This window comes from Protopterus annectens, chromosome 6.part0 (genome assembly GCF_019279795.1).
Source record: "Protopterus annectens isolate FY-2018-M chromosome 6.part0, PAN1.0, whole genome shotgun sequence".
In the NCBI taxonomy this organism is placed as follows: domain Eukaryota; kingdom Metazoa; phylum Chordata; order Ceratodontiformes; family Protopteridae; genus Protopterus; species Protopterus annectens.
Genome location: NC_056737.1, coordinates 6,892,114 through 6,912,439, shown reverse-complemented (window position 1 = coordinate 6,912,439; position 20,326 = coordinate 6,892,114). Strand labels below are relative to the sequence as shown.

Sequence of the window (20,326 nt, the reverse complement as noted above, 5' to 3'; positions counted from 1 at the left end):
GGCTGTGGAGCGCATCATCATGGAACTCATTAACAAAGACATTGGGACCCTCCAAACACTTGACCCGACCCAGTTCGGCTTTAAGGGCAGATCATGCCTACTAAACCTGGTTGACTTCTTCGAGACAGTCACCAAGGCCATAGACGAGGGAATGGTAGTTCACGGAGCCTACCTTGACCTCGCCAAGGCTTTCAACACCATTCCCCACTCTGGTATTACAGAAAAACTCATCAGCCTGAACATAAACTCCTGCATCACGAGATGGGTTGCCAACTGGCTTACAGACAGAACTCACACGGTAAGAATAGCGGGCTTCAGGTCTGACTCTAAACCAGTCACAAGTGGTGTCCCGCAAGGCTCGGTCCTGGGACCCCTACTGTTTGGCATATACTTCTCAGAAGTACAGGCAAACACAGGAGGACTATGGCTAGCCAAGTTCACCGATGATTTCAAACTGGGAGCCATAATTGACTCTCTGGCTGGCACGGACATCCTCCAAAAGGACCTTACTGAGACCGACACCTGGTGTCAAAGTCATGGCCTCAAGCTAAATGCCAAAAAATGCATAGTCATCCCATTTGGGAAAAACAAAACGCCCACAAATTACCACATAGGTGGCAGCTCCCTGAATACAGAAGAGGTAATAAGAGATCTGGGGACCCAGGTAGATAGTAATCTCTCCTTTGACAATCATATTGCCAAAGTAGTTAGGAAATCCTATGTGGCCCATCTAATTACTAAAGGGTTCACATCTAGAAATAGAGGTTATAGTGCCCCTCTAATCGTCACTCATTAGACCCATCATAGAGTACAATGCCCCATTTGGGATGTACCTCACAAGACACACTACCAGCAGCAGGAAAGACCACAAAAGTACCTCACCAAGAGGATTACTGGTCTCAAACATATGTCCTATGCAGCTCTACTGAAAAAACTCCAGCTGTACTCAGTGGCATATTGCTTACTCAGAGGTGATCTCTGCCTGACTTACAAAGCCATGTCCAACTCAAAATTGATGGACATGCTCCACCTAAAGAAATCCAAGTCACTGCGAGCCATGCGCTCTAGTGAGCTAAACCTCGCCACAACAATAAATAGAACATTCTAAATGATACAAACCACCCAATGTTACAGGCACCTTTGCATAAAAGTATTCCAGAGTATCCACAAAGTAAACACAAAGTCCATGAACTGCAAAGGTGAGGCTTCAGAACAGCAGCTTCAGTTTAGTAAAAAATACACTCCAAAACAGCAACCTCAGCTTAATAAGGTGTATACTCAAATTTCTCCAACCACAAAACAAAGATCTGGATTCCACTCGGCTGCAACACAATTTTATTGGTACACAAGCGCTTTCACAAACGGCTTCTTCAGGTGTATAACAACCATTAAATACACACACCTTATATAACACTTAAAGTCAGTCACATGACTCTGCTTAACCATTTTTAAAGGCATATATACACATTAAGTGTTACTTTCTTGATCCACTCTTACAAATTCTAAACTTATATAGTATAAAAAATATATGTTAAAAGCATACGTAAAGTTCTAAAAAATTCAACATTCACCTATTCAATGGTCTCTTTTTTAATATTGGTCTTATAGGAACAGAATCATTCAGTCCAGGCCCTGAACTAGCCCTTAACCTAATAATCCATTCAGCTTCTTTTTCCTCAGTCCTTGCTTTTATATCACCCCCTCTTATATCAGTGAATGTTCTACATAAGACAACAAATTTAAAAACATGTTGTTCATTGGTAACTGACACATGCTTCGCTAGTGCATTAAAACTACTTCTTTTCTTAATGTGATATAGGTGTTCTCTTATCCTATCTTTTAAAAGAAGATCTGTTTTCCCTACATAAAATTTGTGACATGCCTGGCAGCCAGATATACTGCATTTGCTGTATCACATTTCGCATAGGTTTGCAGATAAAACATCTCCCCTGTGTCAGGATGTTTAAATTGTGAATCATTACAAATAAAACTACAAAAGTTGCACTTGCCACATGGTCTAGTGCCCTTTTCATTTTCTCTACCTTTCAGTTCTCTGTCTATACAGAGCCTTCTTTTTAAATTCTTATTTTTAAAGCTAAATTGTGGATGTTAAGTTGTCATTCTCGCCTTCATTCTTGCTGGATGGGTTCAGAGCCGATCCTCGGCTCCGACTCGGCACTTGCTAAGCTCGAGAGCTAATTTTACCAGCTCGAGGCAACCCTATATCCCATGATGCAAGGCGGAGATTACTCAGATCTCGTTTGCCGCTTCGCTAACGAGGTGCCTTCTTTTACCAGCTCTTGGTAAGTGAACTTTTCAGAGACTTTTCATCTACCCCCCTTTAATTTTATATATATATATATATATTATATTTTTGTTAATTATCGACTCACCTTAGCCCTATTCCCGTCAGTGTTCCCTTCTTTTTGACTAAATATTCCCTTGTCCCTAGTCAGGCCTTAGGCCTTCCCCTCCCTAAATTTTTCCTGTCAGGGATTGTTTGTGTGTGACTGTGTGTTTTCCCTGATTAATGTAATTTAATTTAATTAATTTAAATTAATTTGTTGGACTGAGTGTTTTTTTGTGTGTGATTGTGTTACTGTTGTTCATCGACACAGTTATGTCGAAGGACACTAAGGTCTCAGGCTTCAAGAAGTGTGACTCGTGCTGTCAGAAGATGTCTCTGACAGACCGTCACACTTCTTGTGTTTATTGCCTGGGACCTTCGCACCTGCAGGACTCTTGTGCTATCTGTCATGCTTTCAGCCCAAGAGTCCTGCAGGAACGAAAAAATAAACTCATATTAAGGGGCTTATTAAAGCCCGAGAGCTCCCCGACTAAGTCGGTGCCGGGGAAGCCCTCGAAGCCTGTTAAGCCTTCGGCTCAAGCTTCCAGGCTCGAGATCGGCTCCAGCCGGAGCCGATCTTTCCATGCCAGTCTCAGTATCGGCTCCATCCGGCGCCGATACTACCAGATCCAAACATCCGTGTCGGCTCCGGCTGGAGCCAACGTATCTTCGGCTCCGATGGCTCCATTGATCTCAAAAAAGAGATCTCGATCCCCTTCAGTGGAATCCATACATTCGGCTCCGAGATCACCTTAGCTCTCGGAGCGGAGCCATCGGAGCCGATCTTCTCGGTCATCCAGGCTATCTGATCACGACCTTGAGAGAGTGGTGAGTAGACTATTAAAGTCTCAGGCATTGGCCCAAGTACGCCATAGCCCATCTCAACAGACGGTAGCTATATCACATCCACCGAGCATTCCTCCTCCGACTCTCTTACAGAGTTTGGAGCCGGAGCTCCTCGGAACCGGTACCGTTGTGACTTCGGAGCCGATACCACCCCTTTCGGCTCCGTCGTCCTCGGCTCCGATTTCCTCCTTGAGACCTTCATTGGAGGGATCCCACCCCTTTCAGCTCAGTCGTCCTCAGCTCCGATTTCCTCCTTGAGACCTTCATTGGAGGGATCCAGGCATCTAGTCTCTCTCGTCAGCTCCGAGGGGGCGAGTGGCATCGGACCCTTGTCCGACCCCGTTCTCCCTCTCGGAGCTTCGGCGTTGGTGAGCTCGGCCCCGACATCTGCCTCGGAGCCTTCCCTCTTGGTGAGGCCTGGGGTTCCTATCTCTTCGGAGAGGGAGCTTTCTGGTCTCTCTGACGGGGGAGCCTTCGAGGTGATGAGGAGTGTACTAGCCCCTGGGCTTAGTCAACGGACAGTTCCATCAGCTCCTCCCACTACAGTGCCTGCTGACGTCTCTTCCCACTCTCTTGCTCCCGGACCCAGAGATCCAACGCCTCAGGTTTCCCCATTGGGAATATCTTCCTCTTCCGAGGCTTCTCCTGATCTGTCAGGAGAACCCCCGCATAAGAGGACATGTAAGAGGAAACATTTAGACTCCCCTGAGTCTACTACATCAGATACTGACTTGGATGAGTCGGAGGGATCCCCAAGGTCCTCCTCTGAGGATGTCTCATTTTCAGACATCCTTGAAATCCTGAAACAGAGGGGGGAACTGGCCTTCCCTTAATCCCTCCAAGGACGAGTCAGTATACCTGGAGGCGTTCGGATCTCGACCCTCCACCTCCTGGGTGTCTCCGCCTTTCGACCCTCTCATGGAGGTAGTGGCTCGGAAGGCGTGGATGGCTCCAGATTCGGTGGAACCTATCCCTAGGAGACCTTCAAAATTTATTACTGCCCCACAAGATAAACAATATTTGACAAAGGGTGTCCCAGTTGATGCCATGGTAGTGGCTACTGCCACCAAGAAGGAATTAGCTGATCCTTCAGTACCTGTCCATCCTCCTAATAAAGATTCTAGGACTATGGACAGGTACGGTAAGCGGATTTTTTCTTCAGCGACTTTTGCTATGAGATCGCTGAACTACTTATGCCACTTCACCCGCCTTCAAAGAGACGTTCTTAAAGAGTTGGGAGAAGTTTTACAGGATCCGTCAGCTGCTGGGGTCTCAGGATAAGATTAGCTCACAGCTAGGAATCCTTAACTCCATTGCTAACTCCTCCATGTGGCTCATTTCTTATGCAGCCGAAGGAGCGAGTAGGGCCGCAGGCACAGGAGTGGCTTTAAGGCGTCAATCCTGGATGCGGCTTTGTAATTTTGCAGACCCCTTCAAGGTGTCTTTCACAAACTCCCCCTTTGATGGCTTGACTTTGTTCGGTCCTCAAGTGAAAGACACTTTGACTAGATGCGAACAAGATGGCAAGACTCTTTCTGCCATAGGAGTCCGTTTCTCCACCCCTTCTAGACCTTACCCCAAAGGACAGAAGGGAGGGAAAATGTGGTTCCGCAAATCTCAAGGAGTCACGCCTGACGCACAAAGTCAGTTTACCCCCAGAGGCAGAGGGGGTAACAATAATAGACGCCACCCTAGGGGCAGAGGTGGTCCGCAGAATCAGGGTAGCAGAGAGTCTCTTTCTGACAAACCCTTCCAGCATCCCTGAGATGTTGCCCGATTGTCCGCCTTCGGAGGCAGTCGGGGGGGAAAACTATCGCTGTACCCAATAGCCTGGCTTTCCCTTTCTCAAGACAAATGGGTGCAGTCAATTATATCCGAGGGTTACAAAATTCCCTTTATTCAAACCCCAATTCAACAAAAGGGAACCCTTCCAGACGTTCCACCCGGTCTAAGGGAATTAGCAGTACTAGAAATATCAAAACTGCTAGTAAAAAGAGCCATCCAGCCAGTCCCAGCGGACCAAATAGGATCCGGAATCTACTCAAGGTTCTTTTTAGTTCCAAAAAAGACAGGAGACTGGAGACCAATATTAATTCTCAGCAAACTCAACAAGTTTGTAAAGAAATCAAGATTCCGGATGGTCACGTTTCAGTCCATTCTGCCCTTTCTGGACAAGGACAATTGGATGTGCTCGATAGATCTTCAGGATGCGTACTACCACATAAAAATTCACAGATGCTCCAGAAGATTTCTCCGCTTCCGGCTGGGGACCAGTCACTTCCAATTCAGAGCCCTGCCCTTTGGACTCACTACAGCCCCCAGAGTGTTCACCAAATGCATGGCAGTGGTTACGGCTCACCTGAGACGTCAAGGATTCCAGGTGTTTCCATATCTAGACGACTGGCTCCTCACTGCCACCACCAGTCATCAGCTTCTCCAAGCCAGAAATTACACCATTCACACTTGCAGAGGGCTAGGAATTTCTATAAATTTCGAAAAATCTGCCTTGTCGCCTTGTCAATATATTACTTTTATAGGAGCAAGATTGGACACCGTACAACTTTCAGCAAGGTTGACAGACCAAAGGATCTTGGACATTCAAAGACACGTCCAAGTGATTCTATTCAGCAAAAAAATTCAGGCCAGATTTGCTCTGAAAGTACTGGGTCTTATGGCGGCTGCCATAACACTTCTTCCCCTCGCCCGCTTTTACATGTGGCTTCTACAATGGATGCTATTCACCCAATGGTCCTTTCAACAACTTCCCATGCGTCACGAGATCATAGTAACTCCAACTTGCAAAAGACATCTGACTTGGTGGATATCATCCCCTCAAATCCATCAAGGCAGACCATTTGTTCCTCTTGCCCCGGTTGCCATGGTTACATCGGACGCCTCCCTGATCGGGTGGGGGGGGCATTATCAGGGCAGAATGGTCCATGGCACTTGGCAACCTTTCGAGTACCATCTGCACATAAATGTTCTGGAGATGAGAGCAGTGCTTTTAACGTTGCAAGCCCTCAACGACTCTCTTCCCCTGGGAACTATTGCAGTCCAAATGGACAATATGTCCGTAGTGTGGTATATAAACAAACAGGGCGGAACCAAGTCCTATCCACTGTGTCGAGAGGCTCTCAGACTTTAGCAATGGGCAATCTCCTCTCACCGGTTTCTGATAGCAACGCACATCCCCGGGAAATCCAACATCATAGCGGACAGATTGAGCAGAGCTATTGTCATGCCTCATGAGTGGTCTCTCAAACAGTCAGTGACGGAAGAGATTTTTCAGAAGTGGGGTCTTCCTTGCTGCGACCTTTTCGCTACACCTCAAAACAGCAAATGCCCAGACTTTTTCTCTCTCTCTCTTCCCCCTTCCAGGCAATCCCCCCAGAGACTCTCTAACCCAAGATTGGCCCCGGGGACTTCTTTATGCCTTTCCACCTTTTCCGCTGATACCTCAGCTAATTCAGAAAGCAACCGCTTTGAGAGCCATTCTCATTGCCCCTTATTGGCCTCGACAGATATGCTTTCCGTTCCTACATCATTACCTCTTGGTACAGCCATGGCATCTGGACCCGGTTCCAGATCTTCTGACCCACCAGTCGGGTCAACTGCACCAATCCATACCCTCTCTCAACCTCACTGCTTGGTTGCTCCACTTCCATCCTTAGCCAGGCTTCCTATGATTTCTAATCCTGTACGGGATATCATAGTAGCTTCCCTAAAATCTTCTACCAGAAAGATTTACACTAGTAAATGGCAACGTTTCTCTTTCTGGGCAAAAGCTAGGAACATAGACCCCTATACTGCTCCAATTCATTCGGTATTGGACTTCCTAGCTGACATTTTTCATTCAGGATCCTCTTATTCCACAGTGAAAGTTCAACTGGCAGCCATTTCAAATTTTCATAAGGCTTTTTGGACCACAACATTATGTCACATAAACTTTGCAAGGCATTCCTTCAAGGTATCTTTTTATTGAAACCTCCGATTAGAGACCCCCCACCACAGTGGGATCTAAATTTAATTTTAACATCCTTGATTCTTCCCCCGTTCGAACCTGCAGCTGCCTGTTCTTTGAAATTGCTTTCTTGGAAGACACTTTTTCTAGTTGCCATTACATCTGCCAGAAGAGTATCTGAGCTTCATGCTCTCTGTGTTCGCCCTCCCTATCTAATATTCCACAAAGACAGGGTATCCCTAAGAACTAATCCGTCTTTCTTACCAAAGGTGGCATCACAAACTAACCTAAATAAATCCATTGATTTTCCAGTATTTTTTCCGAACTATTCTGATAGAGCTGAACAAAAGTTACATTATCTCGATGTTCACCATCAACTCAGATATTATCTGGATAAGACAAAAATTTTTAGGAAATCTGATCAACTATTTCTATCCTATGCAGAGAACAGGAAAGGCCTTCCAGTTTCTAAGGTAACTTTATCTAGGTGGCTGTCATCTGTGATCACTTACATTTATCAGCTCAGAGGCAAAGAGTTGGTTTCTAACCCAAAAGCCCATTCTACCAGAGCTCTAGCTACATCTACAGCTTTTCAAGCTAGACTTCCAATAGACACTATTTGTGCAGCAGCCACATGGGCCTCTCCTCATACCTTTGTTTCACATTACAAATTAGATTTGGTCTCCAGAGACAGAGCAAATTTTGGTTCCACCGTTCTCAAGAGTCTGTTCCATTGAGCCACCCAGGATAGAGGTGTTAGGGACGCGGTCCCATCCAGCAAGAATGAAGGCGAGATTGACAACTTAACATTTAGAAGTTATGTACCTACCATAACGTTCCATGTTAGTTGTCTTCTCTCGCCTTCTTTCTTGCGTCCCGCCCTCCATCCCCCTAGCCTGGTCAGACCGGGAAGATTATACATCTTCTATTAAGAGGTTATTACCTTTTTCTAGCTGTTCAACTCCTAGTGTCACTAGGTTATGTTGATCCTTTCTAGAGGGTTATGATATTATTTAGTATCCTTATTTTCTTCCTCCTCTTAAGTTGGAAGAAAATACTGCTATTTCTTTAGCTACCAAACGAGATCTGAGTAATCACCGCCTTGCATCATGGGATATAGGGTTGCCTCGAGCTGGTAAAATTAGCTCTCGAGCTTAGCAAGTGCCGAGTCGGAGCCGAGGATCGGCTCCGAACCCATCCAGCAAGAAAGAAGGTGAGAGAAGACAACTAACATGGAACGTTATGGTAGGTACATAACTTCTAATTTTGTGCCTACTAACTCTTTCATCTTACAATCTGATGTTAATATATTCCAATGTTCATTTATAATAGTGTACAGCCCAACATCTCTTGAATAATTTAAACACATCCTTACATTCTTGTGAGTCACTTTCTCTTTCCCATTCACTAATTGTTTTGAGAAATATGGTTTAGCCTTATTCTCTTTTACTCATCACTTCTTCCATGTTTTTAGTTACCATTCTGTTATCATAGCCTCTATCTAGTAATTCTTTTCCTGTCAAAATTAGTTTTCTCATATTCTTCGGTTTTTACACTTAATCTTGAAGCCCTTAAAAAGAAGGCTCTGTATAGACAGAGAACTGAAAGGTAGAGAAACTGAAAAGGGCACTAGACCATGTGGCAAGTGCAACTTTTGTAGTTTTATTTGTAATGATTCACAATTTAAACACCCTGACACAGGGGAGACGTTTTATCTGCAAACCTATGCGAAATGTGATACAGCACATGCAGTATATCTGGCTATCTGCCAGGCATGTCACAAATTTTATGTAGGGAAAACAGATCGTCTTTTAAAAGATAGGATAAGAGAACACCTATATCACATTAAGAAAATAAGAAGTTTTAATGCACTAGCGAAGCATGTGTCCGTTACCAATGAACAGCATGTTTTTAAATTTGTTGTCTTATGTAGAACATTCACTGATATAAGAGGGGGTGATATAAAAGCAAGGACTGAGGAAAAAGAAGCTGAATGGATTATTAGGTTAAGGGCTAGTTCAGGGCCTGGACTGAATGATTCTGTTCCTATAAGACCAATATTAAAAAAGAGACCATTGAATAGGTGAATGTTGAATTTTTTAGAACTTTACGTATGCTTTTAACATATATTTTTTATACTATATAAGTTTAGAATTTGTAAGAGTGGATCAAGAAACTAACACTTAGAATGTGTATATATGCCTTTAAAAATGGTTAAGCAGAGTCATGTGACTGACTTTAAGTGTTATATAAGGTGTGTGTATTTTAATGGTTGTTATACACCTGAAGAAGCTGTTTGTGAAAGCGCTTGTGTAACAGTAAAATTGTGTTGCAGCCGAGTGGGATCCAGATCTTTGTTCTGTGGTTGGAGAAATTTGAGTATACACCTTATTAAGCTGAGGTTGCTGTTTTGGATTGTATTTTTTACTAAACTGAAGCTGCTGTTCTGAAGCCTCACCTTTGCAGTTCATAGACTTTGTGTTTACCTTGTTAATAAATAGAACATGGTGGAGGGATAGATTCCTGTCACAGAGACTCCCCATGCTTTGGAACAAAATTCCAAATTACATCAGGCAGGGCTCCTCACTAACACTCTTCAAGAGAAACCTTGACGAGTGGATGGGTAACAGAAAATACACCCCTGGGAGATCACTTCATTGTCTCTGCTTGACAGAGGATCAGTTAATTAAACAATGGGGTGGCAAAAGCTGACACACTAGGCTTATAAATGCCCTCAGGCAGATAGTCTAGTACCTACCTATGAACCTATGAATATCCTTTCATGCCCGTTATACTTTTCTTTGCTCGTTTTACTCTAAATATGCTCATTTTATTTTAAACATGCTCATTTTGCAATTCTGAGGTAATTCCAAACCCTTATGTGCTTTTTTCGTAATTGCTTTATCAAATATCTTAATTTTAAACATTATGTTTAATTAATAAATGTTTTGTGCTTCCTGTTTGCTTAATAATGTGTTTTCTTCCCTTGTAATGCTCCTTTTTATCTTTTTGATAAAATAAATAGTTTGTGCAAGTTTTCATTAACTTTAGTTCATTTCTGGCCCATTTTTGTACTCTGTTCACTTTGTTTACCTTCACTGTTAACTGTGCACCTTGTAGCTCTTTAAAGCAGTCTCTGGAATCCTGGTATGTCGCTCGTCTGGTCAGGTTAAAACAGACCAACATCTGTGGGTTCTGTTTAAGCAGCTTTATTGTGTGCAAACACATCAGGATTGAGGCTTAATAACTTTAACTTGCGTGAACTTGTAAATTAACTAGCTATTGCACTCGTACATGTTCACACTCTGGCTGCACTCTCAAAATGGCACTGAAGCTAGCTCATGCTTGCTATTTATATGCACGCGCTGTCCTTGGAAATGCTTCTTAAAGGTGCAATGCACACTATTCTACAGTAATAGAGGTAATACAACTGGAACTGGGATCTATAGAAAAGGGTAGGAGCAAATTACATAGAAAAAATTGGAACTGTGGAATCAATACATGCAGAAAAGGGATGAGGTTTAAAAGAAGGCAAGATTGAATGAGCTATTTAATGGATGACTAACAATGACTGGATATATTAAAAATTATGTATAACGTTTGCAGCTGTAGTTATGTCAGTACTGTTTGGAATGCATAATGTTTGCAACTGAGATTGTGTCACTATGGTTTATTGTCATTTATATAACTGTAACATGGCGTATGTCATACATGATCATTTTCTTGTTTAAAAAGAAAAAAAAGTGGAAAGAGGAAGCAGTTGGATTACCTAGGGACACTGACTTCGATGAAGGGGAGGACTCTTCCAAATCCCCCACAATGAAACATCTTTTGGTGATTTTGCTTGAGTTGTTAAAAACAGCATGGGGGATGGACCACAGTTGTTGCTTCTCCAGGGGCATCAGTGTTTCTGGAGGCCTTTGTCAAAGGCCCATCCACATCCTGGATGGTCCCCCACTGGATATCCTTATAGTCCAGGTGTCTTTAAGGGCTTTGAGTGAACCCATTGTGGTGGAACTGGTTCCCAGGAAACCAGATACAATTTGGTCCCCTCTTAAGGACAGACCTCATTGGGCAAGGTTCTAGCAGTGGATGCCATCTTGATTACAGCTGCCACCAAAAAGGACATCTCTGAGGAGAGTTCTTTGTTCCATCTGCCTAACAGACCTTGGATCAGTTGGGAAACTGCACATATGCTTCAGCCACCTCTGCTTTGCTAGCACTGCATTATCTTGCCCAAATGATGAGGCTTCAGCAAGACCTTGTCAGTGAAGTGTCAAAGATTAAGTCTCTTGAGGCTCAGAAGACCACAGTGGATGCTGCCAGCAGGGCATAGATGGTCCACAGACCCAGGGCTTCCGTGGAATTTTTCAGGGAGGCCTTAGGAGTATCCCTCAAGGGTTGTTTGACTGCTGGACTCTGACGCAGTCAGGGGTCACTTGGCTGTCTACCCAAAAGCTTGGAAGGCTATCAGTTCAGATGCATGAGTATTGAGTCATGTCCAGAGGTTACACAATTCCTTTTTAGTTCACTCCCAAAAATCCCTTCCAGATACACTACCCCATCAGACAAGGTAAAAATGCTTTTCAACAGAGCCCTACAAGACATCCCACCAGAACAGCGAGGACTGTTGAGTCCATTCCAGATTATTTATAGTTTTTTGAACCAGGCCTTAGACCCATTCTGGACCTCAGCAAGCTGAACCAATTTGTCAAACGGACCAAATTCCAGCTGGTCATAGTGCAGTCTATTCTATCTTGCCTGAGGAAGGACAACTGGGTATGCTCAGTGGATGCCTACCATTTCATAAATAATAGTGAAGCACTTTAGAGGTTTCAGTGCCTTTGGTTGGGTGCCACTCATTACCAATTCCTGGCTCTGCCATTTGGTCTTACCACAGCTCCCCAGGTATTAACCAAATGCATGTCAGTAGTGGTAGCCTGGCTCCGTCTGCAGGGTTTCCTTCTCTTCCCCTACTTGGTTTAGTGGCTCCTGAGTGCTTCCATGAAGACATCCCTAATCAAAGCCCAAGATTACTTGCTCTAGCTGTGTCTGTCCTTGGGCATAACAGCGAAAAGTCCAGCCTGGAACCATTCAAGTGTTAAACATTTTCAGTTTATATTTGAATATGGTTACTCAAGACAGCCAAAGTACTAGTATCAACACTGAATTATCTTCATCTGAAGACTTCTTGCATTCTGCAGGTTCACAAACCTTCTGCCACTGTAGTACTTAATCTCCTTGGGCACATGGCCACCTGTATTTGTCTTGTACCTTTAGCAAAGTTCCACTTGAGAGTATTGCAGGTGGGCTCTAGTGGTCCTACCTAACAGATCTTGTAGAGTTTCCAGTGGCCATAACAAATTGCTGTCACCACCACATTCAGTGATTGTTGTAATCTCTGCTGGTCATGGAAGTTCAACCTTTTGTTCTTCCCCATCCCCAAGCCACTGTGAGTATGAACGCTTTCCTTCTGTGGTGGGGAGGTATTCCGAGGGCAGGACTGTCCAGTGTACCTGATTTGGGGGGGGGGGTATGAGGCCAATCTTCACATCAGTATCTTGGAGATGAGGGACGTCATCTAGAGTTGCAAGCCATTCAGGACCTTCTCAACAAGGGTGCGATTGCCATCCAGATCAGCAATATGTCAGTGGTATGTTATCTGAAAAAGCAAAGAGAAACTGTCCTATCTCCTGTGTTGAGAGGCCATGAAGGTTTGGTAATGAGCGGTGTGCTATCAGGAATTTCTGATCGCAACACACATTCCAGGGAAATGCAACATTCTGTCAGCCAGTTTGAGCAGGAATATTCTTCAACCTCATGAGTTGTCCCCGAATCCGTACATAGCACATATTTTCAGCCACTGGGCTGGTGCCCCTGCTGTGACCTATTTGCTTCCTTGTCCAACACATTTTGCAGCTGTTTCATAATCCATCCAGAGTCGCCAAGGGACTCCACACTTGCATGTATCGTCTGTGGGTTGTCTTTATGTCCATCCCCAGTACCTTTGATGATAAAGTTTCTTGAGAAGGCAGCTTGTTGCAGAGCGACCGTTCTTGCTCTGTCTAGTTTGATTTCCCTTCCTTTGGCTTAACCTGCTTCACGCTCCCTGGGCAATAGTAGTACTGCATCAGATTTCTCATCCTCTGGGATTACTCCTCCCAAACATTCACTCCCTCAAGCTAATCACATGATTTCTACAATTCCGATGATGGCCAAGAATCCTTATTCATATCCTTTCATCAAAGCAAAAACTTTCTACCAGGAAGGTTTATGCTAGTAAAAAGAGGTATTTTTTTTTTATTTGGGCTTCTTCCAAGGGCTTGGATCCCTTTTCTGCACCATTATATGCCATTCTAGACTTCTTAGCTGCTCTTTTTCATTCTGGTCTTCGCTATTCTACCATAAATGTACAGTTACCTGCCATTTTAAACTTTCATTTTGGTAAGGATAATACCCCTATGGCAGCTCTTAAGCTCTCTATGGACTTTTTGAAGGACACCTTTTTATTACTTCCACCTGTTCAGATCTGGTACCTTTCTCTACTGCTGGAAGCTCTTACTAGATCTCCTTTTGAAAACACTTTCTGGTGGCTGTCACTTCAGCTAGAAGAGTGTCTTAATTAGCATTATCCTGTGCTCCTCCTTACTTGATTCTTCATAAAGATAGAGTTGCCTTAATGACTAACCCTTCCTTTCTGCCCACTGTCACTTCAGAGTCTAATATGAAACAGACTATTCACTTGCTGGTGTTTTAGTACTAAGGGAGAGTATTTGTTTCATTGTTTAGATGCTCGGACAACTCTGTTTCTGTTTGGACTGGACTAAAAGTTTCAGAAAATCTGACCAACACTTTCTATCCTTTTCATATTTAAGACTTGGTAAGACTTGTTTCCAAAGTAACCCTATCCCGATGGCTCTCCATTTGTATTTCTTTTGCATACTCCTTGAAAGGAGGGTCTTTGCCTGTGAAGTCTAGAGGTCATTCCAGAAAGAGGAGACTACCTCAACTGCCTTTTTCTCACAGGCTTCTATTGATGATATTCATCTTATACAAATCCCTTTTGTATCTTATTATAAACTGAATATTCATTCTAGGTCTAGAGCTACTTTTAGTTGCACTATCTTATGGAGTGTTCCCTCTTAGGGCCTCCCTGGGGTTTTACTGCCTGGGGCTCTTTTCCATCCAGTTTCAATGTGTGGGACAGACATAGGATCTGAAAGTGATATATGTATCATAATGATCAAGTCATGTTGTCTTCTTATGTCCATCTCCACCATCCTCCTTCCATGCCCCCTCCAAACGGTCACCTTTTAGTAAGCACTCCTTGAAGCCTGTGTAGGAGGGCCTATTTGTGCTGCCCTCTGTTCCCTGCTTTCATATTGATCATCCTAATAGTGATTTGTTTTATTCCAGCGCATTTTCATGGGGCAAACTTGATCTAAGGAGAGGTTGTTAAAGTAGGGTATGAATATGAAAGGCACATAACTTTCATTTAATGAAACACTGCCTGAACCAGTGTTCATCTCACTTACACATATCCTTCTGATGCAGCCGTTCAAAGTAGACCAAATGCTTGTTCTTCTGTTTTCTCTCACCCATCCTGTGGTGTCCCATGTAGGAGGTGAATGTGGTTCTGCTTCTAAGCATTCTAGAAAGAAAAGTAACTCTCTTCAACTGAATCTTTTCCAACGTCAAGTCACTCTCCCTTTTTTGGTCCAAAGGGATGAAGTTGGGCGCCATCTGTCTATAAGTTAGAGTGACCTGGTGATGGAAAACATTTAATTTAAGAAAAGGAGAAACAAGATTCCAAGGGTCCAGGTTACTCCCCACCCTCAGACAAGAGTGCACTCCGAAAGAGGTAGATAACAGAGTACAATAGTGTGTAGTTTTCCCTGGAAAGGGAAAGATTTTTTAGGTCCAGCAGCAGTAGCATCATTGACTAGCCTTTTTTTGTTTTGTTTTTGTAATTCCTTTAAACTGTTAAAATGGTTGCCCCCGAATTAGTTTGTAAAACGAATGCAACAAAATGTTGTCTACATAAATTCTGCTAGATTTGGTGCCACTTCTGTTGCATAATTTTTGAATACTTTGATTCAGTTTGTGTGAATTTTTGGAAATGATCAGGGTATGCATATGCCAGCTCACTTTGTGTAGGCAGTTAGTCCTGACTATAATCTAGGAGACCTGCATTCGACTGTCAGCTCAGGCATCTGTTGGAGCTGCCAGGGAGGAAGTGAGGAGTGATGCAGAGGGTGTGAGGGCACATAGTGCATGGTCTTGTGGTGAAGTTCTCAGTGGAGACTAGAGACCACACAAGTGCTGGCTTCTAGAAGCGGGGTGTTCTTGAGGGTTGTATTACCTGCATGAGTGCAGCCCTCACAGATGCCTGCTGCATGCCAGACTCCGAGTGTGTCACTGAGCATGCGCTGTGGAGTCAAATCTGAAGGCTGCCTATCACCCTGGTGAAAGGGAAACAGATGGGCCAGTTGGCCAAGAAAGAGACTGATCGGCAGGCAGGTGCAAAAAGCACAAAAATGAATATAGCGTGCTGTTTTTATCTGTGCCTCGGTGGCCATCAGGCTTTCTTCTCTCCTTTGCCCCATAGAACCCATTCATTCTTTTTGAAAGTAAGAGTTGAGCAGCAGAGAGTAAAGCTGTCACTCAGCCAGGGATAGGAGAGGTTTAGCTTTAAGGCTCTAACTCATGTACTCATGTACATAACCACCACAGGATTTTGAATGCAATAAGTGTGTTGGTCATTTCTACAGGTGAGAACTCTTCAAGACTGCTTACTTAGAGTGCTCCCCCACCTTTTGAAGTAATTGCTCCCAGGATCTCTGGTCTCAGCTGAAAATTCTTCAGTGGGAACAAGTGCTCAGGAATGCACACCACCCCCTACCCCCAAGAGACATGTGAGCACAGGTACATCACTCCTCCTTAGCCTCTTATCAGCTCCAGCAGGTGCCCAAACCGTTTTTGAAACTAAAGGCACCAGGGTCACAGACAACACTTTATCTCTGTTTGTGCATACACTTACAAAACACTGCAAGCTAGCGGCCAAATCTTAAAGTGGAGCAGTGTTAAAGAGAATCCTCTCTTAACTGTCTGAATGCTTAGAATGTCACAAATACATGATCACGACAGAAGGTTGAAGCCAAAATGGATTAATCACATCAAAAACAAAAGACCAGGTATTGCTGAAACCAAAATGTGAAAATTCCATTTTGAATTTGTGGAAACAGTATAATTTTTAAATTAATACATTTTTATGTGCCGTCTTTGCTGGGGAATGACCCATCTAACACCCACTAATTAAACATGGTCACTAAAAGGTTGCATGGCCTTTGGAAAAGTGAAATGGTTATTCTTGTCTTAGACTGTTTCATTTGCCCCAAAGGCTAGTTTCCCTTTGAGAATAATACCACCCTTTTTCAAACCCAAAACCATTTTGGAAACAAGTAAGTTATGCCACTGGTCATCTCCAAGTGAACTGTACCTCCTTAGCTCTTTTATTACAACAAGCAATGATTACCTCCAGCGATGACTTTGTAAAATAATTTTCTCATTTGCTCATGCCTGCCTGTAAGTGTACAAGAAACTCCCTTTCTGCTTAATAAACTAGAACTCCAAATATAGAACCCTGTTTTACTTTTTTTGCATGAAGAAAAAAGAAACTGAAGACCTTTTAAAAATACCACAAAATTTCCCCTGCCAGCAATGTGCAGTTGTATTCAAGCTATGGGAGGAGAGAGCAGCCAAAGTTGACTTTGGTCATCTAGGCAGGGATACCCCTCCACACAAAAAAAGCTAATTTTTCCCCTGCTCAAACCTGCTGTTGCAGCAGTTTTGTCTCTTGGGCAGTGCTGTTCTTTATCAGCACATTTGGTGAAAAAAAAAAAAATATATATATATATATATATATATATATATATATATATATATATATATATATATATATGCAGATACATACGTTAAATGGAAAGGTAAAATGCTCCATAAGATACTCATCCATTTTTCATTAGGATGAGAGGAAGTTTCTTGATCATTCTACTATTCTGTGTGGGGGTAGTAATTTATGAGGTGTACATTGTAATGGATTTTTTTATCCCTCAGGAAGTGCGTTTTCAGAAATGTTGCCACACTTATGAGTGTAGTGCTTTGGTTTTCAGTCTACTGCTGTGCTCCACTTCATAAAAGTGTGACTAAATAATGACTCTTAATTCATTCCAGTACTGTGGCTAATGTATGAAGTGCTTCAGTCCTAGTGCCTGACTCGATAGCTCTGAGAGTCGAGTGTAAAAAAAAAAAAAAAAAAAAAGTTTTTATCCACTAAAAACTTCATGGAGAGAACCCAGTTTTGTTTGAGTTTATCTAAGTTAGTTATCCAGACTGGTACATGCAGATCATTCAGTGGTGAGGTTATATTCAACCTCAGCCTCACTAAATGCAGTCTGTCAGTCAAATACGTTTTGGCTATTACATTTATATTATGTCTGCATGCATTGTTAGTGCTTTTGATACGGTTCAGGCAGTACACGTTTGTGCTGAGGACACTGAGTTAATGGTTTGGATGTCGTTTAGCATGATTCAGATATGAAAGGGCTGTCCTTAAGATTCTTCATTGTCATTCCTCAGAGGAGTGTGCCTTAAATTAAAAAACTGAGAATAGTGCCTGCATTTTGTAAGATGCTAAATGTCTTCTACATAAATACATTTTCTGAATTGCGTGTGCTTTTTCATTTGCAGTTGCAGTCTACCTGCCTCTCAAGACTCCCTGCAGAATGTTTCAGAAGAGAAATCTGATGGTGAAGAGGAAAACAGTGGTTCAGATAATGATGACAGTGATCTGTTTGTAAACACAAACAGAATCAATTACGAATACTCTGAAAGTGAGGAAGAAGAATCTGAGGATGACAGTGAAGAAGATGAGAACTAATTGTTACTAAGAAAACAGGACCGTGTCAACATAGAACAATATTTAACAGTACCAAATGATTGACATTGATGTCTCTCTCAAAATGGCACAGGGAAAAACTTACGTTGAGGAACAGCAGAGTATCTTAAGGACTAGATCCCATGGATCCCTTTTCTAAATGTGCTGTGCTGATCTGTGCAGCACAACTTTCGTTCTACTTGCCCTCCAGTACATTGTGCCGTAACACAGCCTGAAACTTGATGTTGAAAACAGGAGTATAAAATGGATTTGAGGATTTCTCATTGCTAAAGGGATATGCATTGTTTATTACTGTAGAGACTGCACTGCATCCTGACCATTGTAAGCAGTCATGCATTGCCTGCTTTCTGCATATGTTTTCCAAGTACTATCTGTCAACGTGAAGTACATAGAGCATAAATATTCATATCAGGTGGAAAGTGTTCCTTATTATTGCTGCAGTAGTAACTTTGGCTGCAGACTTTTGTTGTTAACAACGATCATGCATTACATTCCTTACAACAGGAATAGAGTTAGCATTAAAATATGTTTTGAATATTTACTTGGATGGCTTGCTTCTAAATTTGATAGTTTGACACTGTGGGGCATGAACTTGTAGCTTTCTGGCTTAAACTTGTTACTTCCTATAAAACATTTCTGTGAGGGTGACTATTGACACTGCGGATTTTCCACTTTTATATCTTATCTTTGACTCAGTTCTGCTTCTTAATAGAAAGTTTGCATTTCCTTCTGTAAACTTTATAGTTCTGTATGCAGCATGTCTGCTTTGGGAACAAAGGTGTCTGCAGCCATGCCACAGCTACAGATATTAAAATGATTATACCTAGAAATTCATATTTTCAGAATATTTTATGACAGAAAAATGAAATTGACCTGATACACTTAAGTTATCCATGCAGAACCAGTTTTCAGAATTCCTTTGAAAAAATGGTAAGGCAGACAAGATTTTAAAGGCAGGATGCTGTGACTTAAGGACCCAAACTTCCACTCATTCCAGAAAACAAAGTCAGGGAATTTACTTTAATTTCTGTTCACTTCAGTTCCGTAGGCATGGTAGTTATTCAAGGCACAGTATCCCAATTTAAGCTTCCTGTAGTGTGTGCATGTGATTTGCTTATCTATAAATTGTCAAACAAAACGTGTGTGCTATAACCTGAGTACGTGGCTGTCATAAGCCTCCTAGAAGTGGCTGCATTTCAAGTTCTCTCCACCAGAGCACAAATGTTTCAGAACTGAGCTTTCGTGGGATTTTGAAGAAGCAAGTGTGCAGAGGATGTGTGTGACCACAGTTCAGACCAATTCATGCACCCAGAACCTATTTTTACAAGTGAGATTCAGGTGTTACATCAACAGTGAGTGTCATCTAGAGCCAATGTTCACATTGCCAGGTGGCTAGCCCTGCAGTGGTTTTGTTCATGTCAGTCACATCCATCAGCAATTTAGTGTGTCTAATCCACCTACTACATGTCTTTGGAATTTGGTTGGAAACCAGAGCACCCAGAGAGAACCCACTTGAATATAGGGGGGATATGCAGACTCAAATCAAGAGGTTCTCCAGTTCAATTCTCGGCTACAGCACCTTCTGTTTGGAGGCAAGAGCACTACCCACTGTGCCACACAGTTCAGAAAGGCATGTTAGAGCATACATTTACATGTTGCATCATGCAGGGATCTGCTAAGCAAATGCAGCAGTTTCAGCCTTTATTTTATTTAACATTTGTTTACCAGGAAAGTCTGACTTGGTCAAAGCAATTTTCTGTGTAGGCCCGGGGAGAAATGTTCCAGACACATGTCTTTGGAATGTGGGAGGAAACAGGAGCACCTGGAGGAAACCCACAGAAACGCAGGGAGGATATGCCGACTCTGCACAGAAGGCACCCCAGCTGAGAATCGAACCAGAGAACCTCTTGCTGTGAGGCGACAACACCAACTGCTACACCTTAAAGCAGCAAGTACATGCCAAGCGCATTTTCCTTGGTATGTTTTCCTCCTTGCAAAGCGGTCACTGCTTACCATGTTGAAGTATAAGTAAAGTGTCATGTAATTATTTCTCCCTTTGTGATTTTTGTGGAGTTTAACCTAAGTACACACTGCATTATATTTACTTGCAGTTTTCCATTGCATTCTTTTGGAGTTTGGGTCACTGGCTTTTAACATCAGTTCACCCTTTACACTCTAATTGTGAGCCACAGTGCTAGGTGATTTTCTTTTTCAT

General features: G+C 42.7%; 1 protein-coding gene across 2 annotated transcripts in view; it reads left to right on the top strand.

Annotated features, from left to right (window-relative positions):
* EIF1AD (eukaryotic translation initiation factor 1A domain containing) overlaps nucleotides 1-18,652 on the top strand; it is a 210,727-nt gene extending 192,075 nt beyond the window's left edge. For both annotated transcript variants that reach the window (XM_044073788.1, XM_044073789.1), the window contains exon 6: nucleotides 17,904-18,652. In XM_044073788.1, coding sequence (XP_043929723.1) covers nucleotides 17,904-18,093 — 190 coding nt within the window. In that variant the 3' untranslated portion in view covers nucleotides 18,094-18,652. The remainder of the gene's footprint in view (nucleotides 1-17,903) is intronic.
* Nucleotides 18,653-20,326: the final 1,674 nt, after the last annotated feature.